General features: G+C 33.5%; 7 protein-coding genes across 7 annotated transcripts; 4 read left to right on the top strand and 3 right to left on the bottom strand.

Annotated features, from left to right (window-relative positions):
• Window positions 1–66: 66 nt before the first annotated feature.
• On the top strand, window positions 67–453 carry TBLA0D03710 (uncharacterized protein; the record flags this gene model as incomplete). Its single annotated transcript, XM_004180341.1, has 1 exon — window positions 67–453. The coding sequence occupies one exon, from the start codon at window positions 67–69 to the stop codon at window positions 451–453; it is 387 nt and encodes a 128-aa protein (XP_004180389.1).
• A 261-nt stretch (window positions 454–714) lies between these two features.
• Window positions 715–1092, top strand: RPA12 (DNA-directed RNA polymerase I core subunit RPA12; the record flags this gene model as incomplete). Its single annotated transcript, XM_004180340.1, has 1 exon — window positions 715–1092. One exon carries the CDS (start codon window positions 715–717, stop codon window positions 1090–1092), a length of 378 nt encoding a protein of 125 aa, XP_004180388.1.
• Window positions 1093–1749: 657 nt separating this feature from the next.
• On the top strand, window positions 1750–3429 carry CCT5 (chaperonin-containing T-complex subunit CCT5; the record flags this gene model as incomplete). Its single annotated transcript, XM_004180339.1, has 1 exon — window positions 1750–3429. One exon carries the CDS (start codon window positions 1750–1752, stop codon window positions 3427–3429), a length of 1680 nt encoding a protein of 559 aa, XP_004180387.1.
• Window positions 3430–3976: 547 nt separating this feature from the next.
• ARP3 (actin-related protein 3) lies at window positions 3977–5353 on the bottom strand (the record flags this gene model as incomplete). Its single annotated transcript, XM_004180338.1, has 1 exon — window positions 3977–5353. The coding sequence occupies one exon, from the start codon at window positions 5351–5353 to the stop codon at window positions 3977–3979; it is 1377 nt and encodes a 458-aa protein (XP_004180386.1).
• A 668-nt stretch (window positions 5354–6021) lies between these two features.
• TBLA0D03670 (phosphatidylinositol kinase family protein) lies at window positions 6022–13422 on the top strand (the record flags this gene model as incomplete). Its single annotated transcript, XM_004180337.1, has 1 exon — window positions 6022–13422. One exon carries the CDS (start codon window positions 6022–6024, stop codon window positions 13420–13422), a length of 7401 nt encoding a protein of 2466 aa, XP_004180385.1.
• A 512-nt stretch (window positions 13423–13934) lies between these two features.
• On the bottom strand, window positions 13935–16229 carry EAP1 (Eap1p; the record flags this gene model as incomplete). Its single annotated transcript, XM_004180336.1, has 1 exon — window positions 13935–16229. One exon carries the CDS (start codon window positions 16227–16229, stop codon window positions 13935–13937), a length of 2295 nt encoding a protein of 764 aa, XP_004180384.1.
• Window positions 16230–17739: 1510 nt separating this feature from the next.
• Window positions 17740–18705, bottom strand: LIA1 (deoxyhypusine monooxygenase; the record flags this gene model as incomplete). The annotated part of the gene is made up of 1 exon (XM_004180335.1): window positions 17740–18705. One exon carries the CDS (start codon window positions 18703–18705, stop codon window positions 17740–17742), a length of 966 nt encoding a protein of 321 aa, XP_004180383.1.
• Window positions 18706–19275: the final 570 nt, after the last annotated feature.

Here is a 19275-nt window from a genome sequence, read left to right as displayed (position 1 = left end):
TCCGTGATTTATATTAAGCCCAAAATTCAATATACAAAGAGAAAAGTAATATTTAATCTATCAACGATGATATTTGACGAAGGTTATAATAGGAAAGATATAGATCTGGAAGAATTTTGCTTTACACCTAAAAGACTAAATACAAACCCAACATTTCTATTCAAACCTATCGCTTTAAAAGATGCCAATAAGAGAGACGAGGCTGGAAATATCCAACATTCTACAAAGCAAGAATCAATAAAAGAACTAAAAGTACAGAAAACTAAAAATACCAAAACAAAACCACCTAAAAAAATAAGTCAAGAACCATTATCAATATCGGAAGTATATGATCCAAAAAATCAATTAAGTTCTTTAGTTAGAAACGCAAAGCGTAACCAAGAGGCTTTGCAATTAAGAAATAAACGTATTTCTAAGAATAAGTTTGAATCAAAGAAGAGATATGGTTGGTAGAATAGTCTATCTTGATACTATATTTAATATTATAATTATGTTACACTCTACCATTAAAATTCTTTAGTCACTTTCGACGGATGATGGAATTTTATGAAAAAAATCCAGAAAAAATTGAACTCATCGCTTTTTTAGAAAAAAAAAAAAAAATTACTGGTATTATTAAAGAAATTTACGTTTCTAACAACATGTTAAACAATATATTATTCAACTATTCTGAATAAGAAAAACATTTACATTAATATTATATCATAACGTTAAATGTCAGTTGTTGGTTCTTTAATTTTCTGCCTAGATTGTGGTAACTTACTGGACAATGCCAGTACTACTATGGGATCAGAGATCGAATGTTCCCAATGCCAAGCCAAATACCCAAAATCTAAATACAAAAACTTAAAAGTTATTACTTCTACATCTGACGATGCTTTTCCATCCACTTTAAGATCTAAAAGATCTGTCGTCAAGACTTCCTTGAAAAAAGATGAATTAAAAGAAGGTGCTACCATTAAAGAAAAATGTCCGAAGTGTGGCAATGAGGAAATGCAATATCATACATTGCAATTAAGATCTGCAGATGAAGGTGCTACAGTATTTTACACGTGTACAGGATGCGGCTACAAATTTAGGACCAATAATTAAGGACTACCCAAATATTCGTATCTGTTTACTACATTGAGACTTCCACACTTATTATATAAAAAGATACGAGATATAGCTTTGTTATGCATTTCATTTCATATTTCTTTTTACCCTCCATTTCAACAACAATAACCTTCACATTCGGCTGTATTTAAACTCTTTTCTATCAAAATGATCATATGTATCTTTATATATAATCTTATTTTATGCGCTTTATCTTTAACAACAAATTACTAAGTAATTAAGTGACGCAATACATGTTACTTTAAGAAGCTTTACATTGTGTAAAATGCATTATAAATTAAATTGGACTCAGAATCTTAGTTTTATTTTGAGAAAAACTTATAAATTAATTGCCTCCTGAAATTTTAAAGCGAAAGGTTAATCCTCAAGGTAGCACATGAGTTCAGTATCAAGCTGCTTCTTACTGATATTAACTCTAATTTAGCGACATTCATTTCCGTCGCTGTCACAGCTTAGCGCGTAAAAATTAGAGGTGGCAAACAAGTTGAAATTTAGAATTTGACATTTGAGCTTAATGATATGAAAAAATAAAAAAAAAAAGTAGATTGAAAATCCATTGTTCCAATTTTAAAGAGTGGTGATTCTCATTAAATCCATCATTAAATAGACTACTGAAGAAGAACAATAGACAAAATGGCTCAACCAAGAACGATGGATATGCCTGATTTGTCCAATGCAATTGTTGCCCAAGATGAAATGGGTAGACCTTTTATTATTGTTAGAGATCAAGGCAATAAACAAAGACAACATGGTTTAGAAGCCAAAAAGTCACATATTTTAGCTGCCAGATCGGTTGCCTCTATTATTAAAACATCCTTGGGGCCACGTGGTTTAGATAAAATCTTAATCTCTCCAGATGGTGAAATTACGATCACTAATGATGGTGCTACAATTTTATCACAAATGGAATTAGAAAATGAAGTCGCAAAGCTTCTAGTCCAGTTATCTAAATCTCAAGATGATGAGATTGGTGATGGTACTACTGGTGTGGTAGTCTTGGCAAGTGCTTTATTAGACCAAGCTCTAGAATTAATTGAAAAAGGTATTCACCCAATTAAGATTGCTAATGGTTTTGATGAAGCTGCCAAAGTTGCTATTCGTAAATTAGAAGGTTCGACTGATGATGTTGCATTAAACAAATCAGAATTCCATGAGTATCTATTTAAAGCAGCAAAGACCTCATTAGGTTCTAAAATCGTTTCTAAAACTCATGATAAATTTGCAAATATGGCCGTTGATGCTGTTACTGCTGTTATGGATGAAGAAAGAAAAGATGTACAATTCGATTTAATCAAATTAGAAGGTCGTGTTGGTGGCTCTTTAGAAGAAAGTAGTCTGATTAATGGTGTCATAATTGATAAAGATTTCTCACATCCACAAATGCCAAAACAAGTTTTACCAAAGGAGGGTGAAACTGGCGTTAAAGTTGCTATTTTAACTTGCCCATTTGAACCACCAAAACCAAAAACTAAGCATAAGTTAGATATTTCATCTGTTGAAGAATACCAAAAATTACAAAATTATGAACAGGATAAATTCAAAGAAATGATTCAATATGTCAAGGATTCTGGCGCAGATGTTGTTATTTGTCAATGGGGGTTTGATGATGAAGCTAATCATTTATTATTACAAAATAAGTTACCGGCCGTTAGGTGGGTTGGTGGCCAAGAGTTAGAATTAATTGCCATTGCTACTGAAGGCCGTATAGTTCCAAGATTCCAAGATTTATCAAAGGAAAAACTAGGTACCTGTAAAAGAGTTTATGAAGTAGAATTTGGTACTACTAGAGACCGCATGCTAGTTGTTGAACAAGGAGCTACTAATTCAAAAACTGTTACATGTTTCATTAGAGGCTCAAATAAAATGATAGTAGATGAAGCTAAGCGTGCTTTGCATGACTCCTTATGTGTTGTTCGTAATTTAGTTAAAGATTCTCGTGTTGTTTACGGTGGTGGTGCTGCAGAGGTTACTATGTCCATTGCAGTTTCTGAAGAAGCCGATAGACAGAAGGGCATTGACCAATATGCTTTCCGAGCCTTTGCTCAGGCATTGGATACTATTCCAATGACTCTAGCTGAAAACTCAGGGTTAGATCCAATCGAAACTCTAACAACTTTAAAGAGTAAGCAAATCAAGGAGCACACTTCAGTTTTTGGGGTTGATTGTCTAGGTAAAGGGTCGAATAACATGAAAGAGTTATTTGTTGTAGACCCATTTATTGGTAAGAAACAACAGATATTATTAGCTACTCAATTGTGTAGAATGATATTAAAGATCGACAATGTAATTATTAGTGGTAAAGATGCATACTAACGGGCAAGTTGAATATCTCTGTTGGCTTTACTCACCATTTATCCTTCTCGATATTAATGTATATCTTTCCATATTTTCAATTCATTCTCAATTCTAGTCATATCATCTTTCATACACATCAGCAAAAAGGTTATTTTAGTTAATGACAGTTTTTTGATATATTTAAATTAATTATTATATAGAAAAAAACACTTCAATAAATTTGTATATTTAGTAATAATTTTTAATACGTTATAAAAATAACAACGGAGGCATTTCGAGTTAGATATAGCAAATCCATTTTTAATAGGATCCTTATGAGTTAGAAGTGCCTTTTAGTTGTATTGTAATAATGAAATTTTGTTAAAGTTAGTAAAAGGAACCGATTGGTAAATTGGATCCTATATGGTGCTATATTACTACATAGGTTAACGGTCAATCATAAATAAGCATATATAGATCTATGATTAGTTTAGGTTAAATTAGTGGAACGTTTATATGCCAAATATCTGTACAAGTGGTACTTCACACAGCAGATTGACAGAGGAAATTAAGTTTATTCAATTCATTACATAACATTGAAAAGACTGAAATTTCTGACAATTTCCGGACCAATTTCTTCATAATCTCTCTTTGTGTGGCAGTAGCCTCTGAATTCAGCAGTTTGTGCCAATAGCGAACCACCAAACCATACTGCATTTCTTTGTTTTCTATGGGAAATAACTTGCACATCAACACCAGAAGATTTAACACCTGTCATTTTTTCATTTTGAGAAATTCTAGCATTAACGATAGATTTCATATCTCTTTGTAAACGACGACTGAAATCTTTAAACATTGTAGAACCACCAGACAATACAATATTGTTATATAAACCTTTACGGACATCAATTGGACATGCTTGAATTGTTTGGTCAACAACAGTTGGCAATGGAGTTAAGTAGTCTGATGAAGCAATTTCTGGATTGAAGAAAATTTCAGGTGCCAAAAATCTTTCATAACCAACATCAACGACTTTCTGCTTTGTCTTTTCTTGTGATTCTACAATAAATTGTGCAAACTTTTCAGGTTGTCTATCAAACTTATTAAATTCTTTAACGATATCAGGACAAACATAACAATATTCTTGTTTAATACGCTCAGCAGTTCTTAAAGATGTATCAGCTTCGCCACGTTCTCTTAATAATGATTGAATAAATTCAGTAATATCTCTACCGGCAATTGGGATGTTCTTAATGGCAGACCCGATAACATAACCTTCTGCAACCGGAATAACATGAGTTACACCATCACCAGAATCGATAACAGTACCTGTCAAAGATCTATCTATAACTTTTGAAGAAGTCCAAGAAGCTGCTAAAGCTAGCACCGCTTGGACAGCAATATAAAGACCTGCGCAATTAAAAGATTCAAAAAAAATTTCAGCAACCTGCTCTCTATTTTCTGGTGGATTTAATGGGGGTTCAGTCAGTAGAAAGTAATGATCTTCTGGCTCAGTCCTTAAATATTTGAAGATGGAGTTTTCCCAAAACCTTTCCATGTGGTCCCAGTTCTCGACTTGACCATGTCTGATTGGATAACTTAGTGAATAGCTTGGAGATTGGGCAGCAACCAAAGCTTCGTTACCAATATAAAAATCTAAATCTTCGGTACCTCTTTTACCGGCTAAATTATTGGATAATAACATCTTACCCCCGGTCAAACCACCAAAGTTGGTAGCTGAAGTAGAATTACCAAAGTATGGGTTGCTAGAACCATTGCTACCATTAGTTCCAGAGCCTGATACAGATGAAGAAGTAGCTGAAGAGCCAGTTTTCTTATTTCCTGATGGTGAAGCAGTAGCAATAGCAGTTGGGAAGATCCAAGATGGGGAATCATTACCGGCAAAACCTAATTTAGTTAAACCGGTACCATTATCCATAACAACTGCGGGATTAAGATTCATGATTAAATGATAAATATTTTATATTGATTGGTAAAAATCTTTAAAGTAGTTTTAATAAGGTAAATGAATAAGTATCTTAATTTTTGAATTGATCCTATTTCAAAAGTTTCAATGCAAGTTTTCGAGTTAAATTTCAATTAATTTCGTTCCTTTCTTCAAATAAACTTCGAAAAATTGGTATTGTTTCAATGATCTGTGACGAATCGATATTGTACAGCCAATGCTAACTTTGGAGCCAGTAATCCTTTTTGAATGCTATTCCAATAAATATGCAGAAAAAAGGTCTGAAATATAAGTTTCGTCTTTGCTATATTTTTATGAAATTTGGCAAAAGGGGCGTACCGAGTTACCCGCGCTTCTAAAAATTCACCATTTAACCTTCAAGCATCTTTAATTATAGAAAGCCAGACTAAAATTGCTAGATTATACAAAACAATCTACTTCTTTCAAGTTTTTAGAGAAATAACCTCCTGAGTAACTCTGAGTTAGAGCAACTTATATAACCATTTAGAATTTAGAATTTAGAACTTAGAATTTTCTATCCAGGAAGTTAACTTGGCGTGTTTATTCCCGGATTTACTGCTAGTGTAAAAAAACTGTGATAGTATTTTAAGAATAGAAGCATCAGCATAACAATATATTAGTGAAACAATACACAATACTAAGCAATGCTATCTCTTCGAAGAAAAGCTGAACAACATCGCCATAAAAAGAAATTAGCGGGAAAATCTCGAGGAGACGATGGAATCACCTCAGTTTCTGGCCAGTCTGGAGTTTCTGGTACCAATGGAACTGATACTTCGGCAGTGGTAGCCACAACTACCGGTGTAGCTGATTCAAAGGTATTTGCAGAAACTGAGAGAAGTATGGCTGAATTAGATAATACCTTCTCAACATTTAACATTATATTCGATAAGTTAAGAAGTCCGATACCCCAAGAACGCATCACAGCTTCCTATGAACTAAAAACGTCTTTAATTTCTTTGGCTCGTGAAGTCTCCATTGAGCAGTTTCAAAGATTTAGTAATATTCTTAATAATAAGATTTTTGAATTGATTCATGGCTCTGATTCAAGTGAAAAAATTGGTGGCATCCTAGCTGTAGACACGCTAATTGAATTTTATTCGCATACTGAGGAATTACCAAACCAAACTTCTAGGTTAGCCAATTATTTAAGAGTATTAATTCCATCCAATGATATTGAAGTAATGCGACTTGCAGCAAATACTTTGGGTAAATTAGCAATCCCAGGTGGGACCTTGACTTCAGAATTTGTCGAATTTGAAGTTAAAACCTGTATTGAATGGCTCACAACTTCTCATGAAAATAATTCTTCAAATTCGAAACAGGAGTACAGAAAGCATGCTGCATTGTTAATTATTACTGCTTTAACAAACAACTCACCTTATTTATTATACCCTTATGTTAACTCCATCTTGGACAATATATGGCGAGCCTTAAGAGATACTAAGTTAATGATCAGAATGGATGGGGCAGTAACATTAGGGAAATGTTTATCGATATTAAAAGATAGAGATACAGTATTATTAAAACAATGGTTTCAAAGCCTTTTTAAAGGTTGTGTTTTCGGTTTGAACCTTAATACAAACGAATCGATACATGCTACTCTACTAGTGTATAGAGAGTTGCTATCATTAAAAGAAGGTTCATATATTAAAAATAAATATGATGAGATCTATCAATCAACCATGAAATTTAAAGACTTCAAGTTTGACGTCATTCGTAAGGAAATATATCTTATTTTGCCATTGTTAGCCTCATTTGACTCAAAATTATTCACTACCAAATACTTAGATCAATCAATGGTTCATTATCTTTCAGTGTTAAAGAATATTAACCAAAACACAACTAATTTTGCTGATAAGTCGTCAATATTGGTCTCAATTGGTGATATCTCATTTGAAGTTGGATCTAGTATTGTACCATACATGGAGCAGATACTTGAAAATATTAGACTAAGCTTACAAACTAAATTTAAAAATAGAAAACTGTACGAACGGGAATTATTTTATTGTATTGGAAAATTAGCGTCAGCTGTAGGACCTGCGTTAGCAAAACATTTAAATAAAGATTTATTAGATCATATGTTGGCATGTCCGCTGTCAGATTATATGCAAAGAACTTTACTAATAATTAATGAAAAAATACCAGCTCTGGAACCAACAATAAACGCGAGATTGCTGGACCTTTTATGTACATCATTATCTGGTGAAAAGTTTCAACAGCCTGGATCTCCTGTACTAATTAAACCATTCTCTATGGAACGAGCAAGAAATTGGAGAAACCAAAATATTTCAAGAAAAACAGATGAAATAAATGATGATGTCAATGATGCTCAAATTCTAATTCAAGTATTAAGAATGTTACAATCCATTAATCATAAATATTCATTGACCGAATTCGTTAGGGTTGTTATTATGTCTTATATTGAGCATGAAAATCCCAATGTTAGAAAATTGGCTGTGCTAACTTCCTGTGATCTATTTGTAAAGGATGATATTTGTAGACAAACATCTCGGAATGCTTTAAATTCCGTATCAGAAGTATTAAGTAAATTATTGACCGTTGCAATAACAGATCCTGTAGCAGAAATTAGATTTGAAATTTTACAACATTTAAGTTCAAGTTTTGATCCACAATTAGCACAACCAGATAATATTCGTTTACTTTTTATGATTTTGAATGACGAAGTTTTTACTATCCAAATGGAAACAATGAGGATAATCGGTAGATTAACATCTATTAACCCTGCATATATTATACCAGCATTAAGAAAAACATTGTTAGAATTATTAACACAATTAAAATACTCTAATATGCCACGAAAGAAGGAGGAAAGTGCAACATTATTGTGCACATTAATTAGTTCCAGTAAATCTGTAACTAAACCCTATATTGAACCAATTTTAGACGTACTGTTACCAAAATCCAAAGGTTCTTCTTCTGCTGTTGCATCAACTGCATTAAAGGCAATTGGTGAATTATCAGTAGTTGGTGGTGAGGATATGAAGAAACACTTAAAAGAATTAATGCCATTAATTATTGATACCTTTCAAGACCAATCAAATTCTTTTAAAAGAGACGCTGCTTTAAAGACACTAGGTCAATTAGCTGCATCATCTGGTTATGTTATCGACCCATTACTTGATTACCCTGAACTTCTCGGAGTTCTAATAAATATACTGAAATCTGAAAGTGCGCCAAATATTAGAAGGGAAACCGTTAGGTTAATTGGTATTTTGGGTGCTTTAGATCCTTACAAACATAGGGAAGTTGAAGTTATCTCGAACACCAAACTTTCAATGGAGCAAAATGCCCCATCAATCGATATTGCTCTTTTAATGCAAGGTATTTCACCATCAAATGAAGAATATTACCCGACTGTAGTTATTAATACTCTAATGAAGATATTACGTGATTCTTCATTATCTTCGCATCATACCTCAGTAATTCAAGCAATTATGAATATTTTCCAGACTTTAGGATTGCGCTGTGTTTCATTTTTGAAACAAATTATTCCAGGTATTATATCTGTTATGCACTCTTGTCCTCCTTCATTATTAGAATTTTATTTTCAGCAATTAAGTTCATTGGTTACTATTGTTAAGCAGCATATCAGGCCACATGTAGATGAGATTTATCAGGTTATTCAAGAATTTTTCCCCATTTTAAAACTTCAGCTAACAATAATATCGTTGATCGAATCAATTTCAAAATCTCTAGAGGGTGAATTTAAGAGATTTGTTCCCATGACGTTAACTTTTTTCTTAACAGTTTTAGAGGATGACAAATCAAACAAAAAGGCGGTTTCTTTGAGAATATTAAAATCACTAGTAGTATTCAACTCAAATTTGGAGGACTACGCACATTTAATTGTTCCAACTGTAGTTCGTTTGGCTGAATATTCCCCTTCATATCTGAAAAAAATGGCTATTATAACACTGGGTAAAATGGCAAAAAGCATAAACCTTTCAGAAATGTCATCAAGAATTGTTCAAGCAATGGTTCGTATTTTGAATTCGGGAGAAAAAGAGGTGTCAAAGGCTATAATGAATACTTTAAGTTTACTTTTACTGCAATTAAATACTGATTTTACAGTTTTTATTCCCGTAATTAATAGAGCATTGGAAAGAAATAGAATTCAGCACACTATTTACGACCAACTTGTGAATCAGTTACTGAATAATGAAGGTCTTCCATCCAATGTTATTCTTGATAAAGAATTTGAGCCGCCAAACAAAGATATCCCAGAGACTGATACAACTTTACCAAAGTTGCCAGTCAACCAATCGTTATTAAGAAATGTTTGGGACTGTAGCCAACAACGTACTAAAGATGATTGGCAAGAATGGATAAGACATTTGTCCATACAACTACTAAAAGAATCTCCCTCTCATGCCTTAAGAGCTTGCTCTGGATTGGCAGGACTTTATTACCCGCTAGCAAGGGAACTATTTAATACTTCATTCGCAAGTTGTTGGACTGAACTTTATACACAAAATCAAGAAGACCTCGTGCAGTCGTTATGTGCAGCTTTATCGTCACCTCAAAACCCTCCGGAAATTCATCAAACCTTATTAAATTTAGTGGAATTTATGGAACATGATGATAAGACATTGCCAATTCCAATCCAGACACTGGGCCAATATGCTCAGAGATGCCATGCTTATGCAAAAGCATTACATTATAAGGAAGTCGAATTTATGCAGGATTCTACAACAAGTACAATTGAGTCATTGATTAGTATAAATAATCAATTGCATCAAACAGATGCTGCTATCGGAATTTTAAAGCATGCTCAACAGCACCATGATTTACAATTGAAAGAAACTTGGTACGAAAAATTGCAGCGTTGGGAAGATGCTTTAAGTGCATATAACCAGCGTGAACTTGCTGGGGATGATTCTATAGAAGTTATGATGGGTAAGATGAGATCATTACATGCTTTGGGTGAATGGGAAAATTTAGGTGACCTTGCTGCCAGCAAATGGGACTCCTCCAAATTAGAAATCAAGAAGTTTATTGCCCCACTTGCCGCAGGTGCTGCATGGGGCCTTTCTCAATGGGATAAGATTGAACAATATATAAACGTTATGAAGCCTCAATCCCCAGATAAAGAATTTTTTGATGCCGTTTTATGTATTCATAGAAATAATTTCGAAAAAGCAGGAAAGCATATTTTTAATGCTCGTGAACTTTTGGTCACAGAAATATCAGCCCTTATTAACGAAAGTTATAATAGAGCTTATAGCGTTGTTGTTAGGACTCAAATAATTGCAGAATTAGAAGAAATTATTAAATACAAAAAACTGCCTCAGAATTCTGAAGAACGTATTTTAATAAGGCAAACATGGAATAAAAGATTACTTGGCTGTCAAAAGAATGTCGATGTATGGCAACGTGTACTAAGAGTTAGATCATTAGTGGTGAAACCAAAACAAGATATGCAAATTTGGATTAAATTTGCAAATCTATGTAGAAAATCAGGTAGAATGGGATTGGCTAGAAAAGCATTAAATTCGTTATTAGAAGACGGTGGAGATCCAGATCATCCAAATACTGCAAGAGCTCCACCACCGGTTGTTTATGCACAATTAAAATACCTGTGGGCTACAGGATCTCATAGAGAAGCCCTACTCCATTTAGTTGGATTCACTTCACGCATGGCTCATGATTTAGGTTTAGACCCAAATAATATGATAGCACAAAATGTCCCACAGAAAACAAATATGTCGCCACAGCATGTTGAAGAGTTTACTAAACTTTTAGCGCGTTGTTTCTTGAAACAAGGTGAATGGAGAGTTTCATTGCAAGTTGGTTGGAGAATAGAAAATCCTGATGCAATCTTGGGATCCTACTTATTGGCCACTCATTTTGATGACACTTGGTATAAGGCTTGGCATAATTGGGCCCTAGCTAATTTTGAGGTCATCTCTATGATAACGTCTAGAACTAAAGAAAAGACAAATGGAGTATGCGATGCTTCATTAAATGGAATTTTTAGTATCGAAAATGGCATAATGGGCGCTACGTCTGCTCAATCAGAAAATAGTAACGCCTACCCCTCTGAAATCATTCAGAGACATGTTGTTCCAGCGATTAAAGGGTTTTTCCATTCTATTTCTCTTTCAGAATCCAGTTCTCTACAAGATACTTTGAGATTACTAACTCTGTGGTTTACCTTTGGTGGTATTCCAGAGGCAACCCAAGCAATGCATGAGGGGTTTAGCATGATAAAAATTGGTAACTGGTTAGAAGTTTTACCACAATTAATTTCTCGTATTCATCAACCTGACCAAGTGGTTAGTAGATCTTTATTATCTTTACTATCAGATTTGGGAAAATCTCATCCACAAGCTCTTGTATATCCATTAACTGTGGCAATTAAGTCAGAATCTGTATCTAGACAAAAAGCTGCACTGTCTATTATTGAAAAAATGAGAATCCATAGTCCAGTTTTGGTGGATCAAGCTGAACTAGTAAGTCATGAACTTATTAGAGTTGCAGTATTATGGCATGAATTGTGGTATGAAGGGTTAGAAGATGCTAGTAGACAATTTTTTGGTGAGCATAACACGGAAAAAATGTTTGCAACACTGGAACCTTTGCATGAAATGTTAAAACGTGGTCCTGAAACTTTAAGGGAAATTTCTTTCCAAAATATTTTCGGTAGGGACTTGAACGACGCCTATGAATGGGTCATGAATTACAAGCGCACTAAAGATGTTAGCAATTTAAATCAAGCATGGGATATTTATTATAATGTTTTCCGCAAAATTAGCAAGCAATTACCTCAATTGCAAACATTAGAATTACAACATGTTTCACCTAAACTTCTGATGGCTCATGATTTGGAATTGGCTTTACCGGGAACATATTCAGCTGGTCAGCCTGTTGTCAGGATCGCCTACTTTGAGGAGGTCTTTTCAGTGATTTCTTCAAAACAAAGACCACGTAAAATCTCAATTAAAGGTAGCGATGGTAAAGATTATCAATATGCATTGAAAGGGCATGAGGATATTCGACAAGATTCATTGGTTATGCAATTATTTGGCCTAGTGAATACCTTACTGCAAAACGATTCGGAATGCTTTCAAAGACATTTGGATATACAACAATTTCCTGCTATTCCTTTATCTCCAAAAACAGGTCTACTGGGGTGGGTTCCAAAAAGTGATACATTTCACGTGTTAATCAGAGAACACAGAGAAGCTAAGAAGATACCGTTGAATATTGAACATTGGGTTATGCTTCAAATGGCGCCTGATTATGACAATTTAACCTTGTTGGAAAAGGTTGAAGTGTTTACCTATGCCTTAGATAATACGAGAGGTCAAGATTTATACAAAGTGTTATGGCTAAGAAGTCGTTCATCTGAATCCTGGTTAGAGCGGAGAACAACCTACACTAGATCTTTGGCAGTAATGTCGATGGTTGGTTATATTTTGGGATTAGGGGATAGACATCCAAGTAATTTAATGCTAGATAGAATAACTGGTAAGGTTGTTCACATTGATTTTGGTGATTGTTTTGAAGCTGCAATATTAAGAGAAAAATATCCAGAAAAGGTTCCATTTAGGTTAACAAGAATGCTTACCCGTGCAATGGAAGTTAGTGGTATTGAAGGTGGCTTCCGTATTACCTGTGAAAAGGTTATGAGAGTATTGAGGGATAACAAGGAATCATTAATGGCCATTTTAGAAGCATTTGCTTTTGATCCCTTAATTCATTGGGGATTCGATTTACCAGCACAAACTATAGCCGAAAGAACTGGTATTGAGCTACCATTGACAAATCCTAGTGAACTATTAAGAAAAGGTACTATTTCTGTAGAAGAAGCAACAAAAATGGAGGCAGATCAAGCAACTGAAATTAGAAATGCCAGAGCTATGCTAGTTTTACGCCGTATTACTGATAAATTGACAGGTAATGATTTCCATAGATTCAGTGCATTGGACGTTCCCGAACAGGTTGACAAATTAATTTTACAAGCTACCTCGATAGAAAATCTGTGTCAACATTATATTGGTTGGTGTCCATTTTGGTAAACCACTTGACTCCGTATATATATTCCTGAAAGTTATTTAATTTTGAACTTTGTAAATTTATAGAAGTTTCTATGTCATCATATGTATCTCATTATTAGAGTTATTTCTTGAGTGGCACTTTTTTATTTACTGTTTACTATTCGCAGTAAGGGGATTTGTCAGTGTTATTATATACTGCTCTAACAATATATTTTCTTCTATACCGCTAAAAAAGATCTTAAAAGTAAATTGTATTTGGTAAATTAAAGACAAAATATATATTTTTAAAGTACATTAAGTAAAGAAGAAAAATAAAAATCAAATAAAAAAGATAGCTATAAATGGGGAAGATGTTTATTAATACAATGAAAGGAGCAGCTAAAATAAAAAAAAACAACTATTAATTATATATACATATATAGAGTGAACTAGGCAATTGATTTTTCGTAGAAGCCGATATCCCTTCGATTTCAACAATAAATACCAAGTTACATCTACGATACTAGTAAATATAATGGTAGCCATACCATGAACTATTTTTTAGATTTCTGCTCAATATTTTCAATTGGTGTTGGAACTTGTGGAGGATATCTATTTCCACCTTGTTGCATATTTGGAGGTGGAATACCAGGGAAAAATGGTTGATTACCAACCATCTGTGGTGGCATCATATTATTAGGTGGCATACCTTGCATTGGTGGAAAACCAGGGGGTAACATGCCTGGCATGAATTGTGGCGGAATTGTGTTACCGGCACTGTTAGAACCATTATCTGGAATAGTAGAATTAGAGTTTTGACGTAGAATATTTTGACTGTTTTTCTTTTCTTGAATCCCCTCATTATTAGTAAATTTTTTGCCCTTACTCTTATTGGAATCTTTATTATTGGAAATATTTGGCATACTGCTATTCATCAGCATGTTGCTTTGCAGTTGAGGCTGTCCTTGGAATCCCATAAAAGCTTGAGGGTGCATCATTTGCGGTGGCATTGGCATTGGAAATCCTGGTGGTACTGAGATATTTGGAGGAAATTGTTGTTTGCCATTTTGTAGTGGAGGTATTAAGCCCGGTGGAGGAGCCATTGGAGTATCGTTACCATCCTTGTCCTTACCTTTATTCAACAGGTTTTGGAAAAATGCATTATTGTTAGGTACCTGGCCCATTGTATGTTGCATAAATGGGGGATGCTGCTGTTGGCGCATTTGCTGTTGTAGTTGCTGTTGCATCTGTGGTGGTATTTGTTGCATACATTGTTGAGCATGTGGTATTTGTTGCTGTTGTTGTTGATGCTGTTGCTGCTGTTGAGGTAATTGATGTTGCATTTGTGGAATACTTGTTGGCCCTTGCATAAATGGTGTTATATTTTCTGTTCTAGCAATTGGTGTGTTCGAGAGTGGAGTACCTGGCGTTTGTGGTGTACTTGAACGAGAATCTGTTTTGAAAAAAGACATTAATTTTGAACCGGACTGTAGTGTTTGAACACTTTCAGCAGGTTGAGCCAATCTGTTGCTATTGTAGTTTGATACAGATCTCTCTTGATTAGCTTGCTCGTTTATTGGGATATTTGATTTTGAAGGAGAATTACCAGAAGTAGAAAGACTAGAATTTGTAAAAAATGATGAAAATCTTGATGAACTTGTACCAACTGCACCTTCTTCCACATCATTTTTAACAAAATTCGACCTTGTCTTTTTTGACTCATTGTTACTTAATGAGCTAGATCCTAACGGTTCTGTCTTAGACTCATCAGCTGAATCACTTTTAGTTTTAGATTCTTTTTCTGTGTTCATCTTTAAAAAATCTGAAATAGAACTTGTAGTTCTTCCAGTGAGATTTGGTCTATCGACAGATGAGCTGGTATTCCCTAAATCATCCTTTTGTGAAATGGAAGAATTAATTATTGTGGATGATACAGAGGAAGAAGTAGTGCTAGAAATACCCTTTTTTCTATTTTCCGTTTCTTTCATTTTTGCTTTCCACATTTCAAAGTCAGCCATTGAATTACCTGTTGGCTCAAATTCCTTTTCTAATTCCATTAAATCATCAGTATTCATTTCGTTATTATGTTTATCTTCATTATAATTTCTTTCTTTACCGAACTTATTTAACCCACCTCTCTTAGAGCGAGGTAGTCTAGTATTTTTTGACCTACTATTTCTTCTTCCATGCATATCTTGATCATTTGAGTAAGCATTACCAAGAGAATTAATATTAGGCCCATTATTAGAGGTGCTATTCGAGTTATTGCTCAATTGGCTTCTGTAACCTGAGGATTTTCCCGAATTAGTCGAATTATTATTATTAGAATTATTATTATTATGGTCAGGGTATTTTCTTTGTAATCTCCAGAACTTTTTATTTGGCAATTTGGATACAATACCATCTATCAAATCTTTGTCTAAATCTTCTGATATGGCTAGGAGTTCATTAACGCTATACACATGAGATTTCTTTTCAGCAACTGGTTTAAAATCTAAGGTAAAAGGTTGCTTGTCACTAGTATCATTGCTGATATCATTGCCGAAGGTGCTTTTTGGAGTATCAAAGCTAGTATTTCTATCAGCAGAATTTTTGTTTTTCAAAAGTTTACTTAAGCTATTAGCATTAGAATTAGAGAAGTCGTCATTATCATAATCATTATTCGTTGAATTCTTCGAGTCTTCATTGGTCTTTTTTTCATGTTTTCTCTTTAAATCTTGGAAAAACTTATTAATATGATCTGCTGTAGCAGTTTGGCTTGTTTGGCGGCCATTATTAGTTGAATTTGAATTTGAATTTCTTTCGCTCGATCTAACAGCTGTTAAAATTGATGGATCATTGAATTCCATTTTGAGATAAGAATAAAATATTATTTTTTTGATGTGAAGTTGTTGGAAGGCAAATATGTATAATCTTTGAAGTTTAATAGATTGAATTTAAGAAAATTACACTCTGATACAGTAACAAAAATCTAAGGAAGCAAAAAATTATTAAAAAAAGATATAATACTTGTTAGAATGTAGTTAAAACAAATTTACAATGGTAGTTTTGTAAAAGTGTGAAAATACTAAATGTAATCAAATAAAATAAAGCACCTCTAATATATATTGAAAATTCCCCTGTGTGAACTGATATGATTGATACGTCAGAATCAAAAAAAAAGCAGAATACAGATAGCTATTGAATGCTTATTGCTTGTAAATTGAATAAATTAATTAAAGTTAATATCTAAGATTGGAAATTGAAACGTATGAAGACCAATTATCTATGTAAGTCAAAAGTCTTATAAGTTATGTTTTAACCCAGTCACGTTACCTAAGGAGTTAAAAATTTCTTGATTGGTTATGCTTTTATGTTTATGACTTTTTTTAATAAAGAGGGTATCTATTTATTTTTTCTCTTAGATTGTCCCTTTGGCCAAAAAATGAAGTAAAATAAAATAGTGAAAGGGAATAAAGCGAATTTAGATATGGCGTCCGGTCACGTGATATGTGACGTAAATTAAATAAAGGAACTAACAAAGATAAAAATTATATAAGAAATTAATTAGTCAATCGAATTACACCTAATCAATAATTTTTGTAACATTAATGATATTATATATTTTTAAGAAATTTTTTTTTAAAAAGTATGTTACAGTACCGAATTAGTGGATTAATAAGCTAATATTTCATTCTAAATAATACCAACCTACATTCATTTCAGGGAATAAAACTAGGTTTTCCATTGTTAGAGTAATGGGTAAAAGTAATGATTTGGAATTCATAAAGTTCAAATAGATAGTAATTATTATCCACAAATGTTAAGTTTAACGTTTTCTTTAAGTTGTTTGCGCATTTGTACGAACTATCGAGATCGATAAAAAAAGGCATTATTTTCACATATAAAAATTACAATCCTTTACAACCATATATTTATTAAGAGGTAATTTATTCGCAATTTGAAAATACCATAAGATTTACCTATAGTAAAGAAATTTGAATTATAAGGGTAACTTCTTTGAAGTAACCACAATTACGTTCATTCTCCACTCCTGCCTCTTCTATCCTCCAAAAAACGAAGGCTATTTATTATATGAGAGAACTTGAGTAATATATATATAAAGAACTTGTTCAATTGTAACCCACCCCAAAAGAATAATTGTCAAGTAATTGTGTTTATCAAATTCTAAGATAATTAAAACCTAAAATATTTTGAAAAATAAGTATACACGAGAGTATCTGATATATATATATATATATATAAATCTAATAAATAAATAATGTTTTTATGAGTGAAGTGCTATTGGAAATAACCAAAATGAAAAACAAATTTTGAATGGTTATAATGAAGAATGACTGAATTCTATACGAAATTAGTTTATTTGGTAGGATCGTATTCGAATTCGTTTGAGTTTTCATATTCGTACATATCCAAAGCAACAATGGCAGATTCTCTGACAACATCAACTGGATCGTTTAAGTAACCCTTTAAGACAGGAACAACTTCTGGGGAGTGAATAGCACCTAAAGCTTCGGCAGCTTCGTGTCTAACCATTGGAGCTTCTTCGAAACGACCCAAGACTTCGACTAAGAATGGAACACTGATTGGGTTACCCATTTGACCCATGACATAAGCAATTTCATGCTTGAATAAAGCAGAAGGATCGTTAAAACCAGAGGCTAAAGCTTTACAAGCTTCATCGGTACCAACATCTCTTAATCTGAACATAGCTCTGTATCTCATGAATAAAGAAGCCTTTTGATCATTCAATAGACTTTTCAAACTCTCAACATCATATTTCTTTTCTAAAGATAATGGTGGAGCTGGATCGGTAGAAGAGTACAAAGAAGTTTGTAATTTTTCTCTAGTAGCAGCATCAGAATGAGCCCATACGATTCTATCAGCAGCTAATTGACAGGTTTCTCTAACAGCAATGTGTGGATCTTCACAAGCAGCCTTTCTCAACATAGTCACGGATTCTTGGTCACCTAAGGCACCCAAAGCTTCAGCAGCTTCGTGTCTAACCATTGGTTGTTGGCTTTGATCCAAGGTAACTTCTCTCAATTTAGGACAAGCACTCATGTTTTTGGTTTGACCCAAAACGTAAGCAACTTCGTGCTTCAATAATTCACTCTTGTCAGCGAAAGTTTCGTTCATGTATTGAACAGCTAAGGTAGCATTTGCAGAATCATTGGCCCAGTCTTCGGCAACACACTTTAAATTGAATAAAGATCTGAATCTGTTAGCCAACTTAGATTCTGGAGAGACAAGGATATCTCTCAATTGTTCCAAAGTCATACCATCAATGGTTTTTTGGTAATGTTGTTCTAACTTAGTGGACATTATGAATGTATGTGTATATGTGAGTGAACTAATGTGGTTGTTATTTTTCTGTAAAAACATAAATGAAACAATATAAAATAATTATTGTAACAGTGACAGTATAAAAATGTCGTTCTTATATAGGTTTAGTCCAGACCTGCTGGACCACGATGCCCATTATAAATTGATAAATAAACCTCTCGATCTGGCCCATCTCGCTGAGCGTCGTGCGGAAACTTCTGAGTAAATTCAGCTATTAACTACGGCAAAATTTGAAATTTGAAATTTTAAAGTGAAATTAAAATTTGACGATGAAAAAATTTTTTTTCGCCATGTTTTTCCCGTGATGACTTTCCCCTTTTTGGAAAACAAAGAATGCTCCAACATTCTCGAAGAAACTGGGCAGAGACTGGGCTGTAGTAATTGATGGCTGAAAATTGAAGAAATTTGATAGAATAACATTATATTTCTCAGACATCCTAGGCATTTAGTACAAATAAAGTTAGACTGCTAAAATACCGTGGTAGCTTACCTCGCAGTTGTGATGAGAAGTAAGCTATTTATTTCTTTTTATTCTGCTGCGTAGTTTCT

This window comes from Henningerozyma blattae, chromosome 4 (genome assembly GCF_000315915.1).
Source record: "Henningerozyma blattae CBS 6284 chromosome 4, complete genome".
NCBI classification, from domain to species: Eukaryota; Fungi; Ascomycota; class Saccharomycetes; order Saccharomycetales; family Saccharomycetaceae; genus Henningerozyma; species Henningerozyma blattae.
This window is presented reverse-complemented; position numbering and strand designations above follow the sequence as displayed.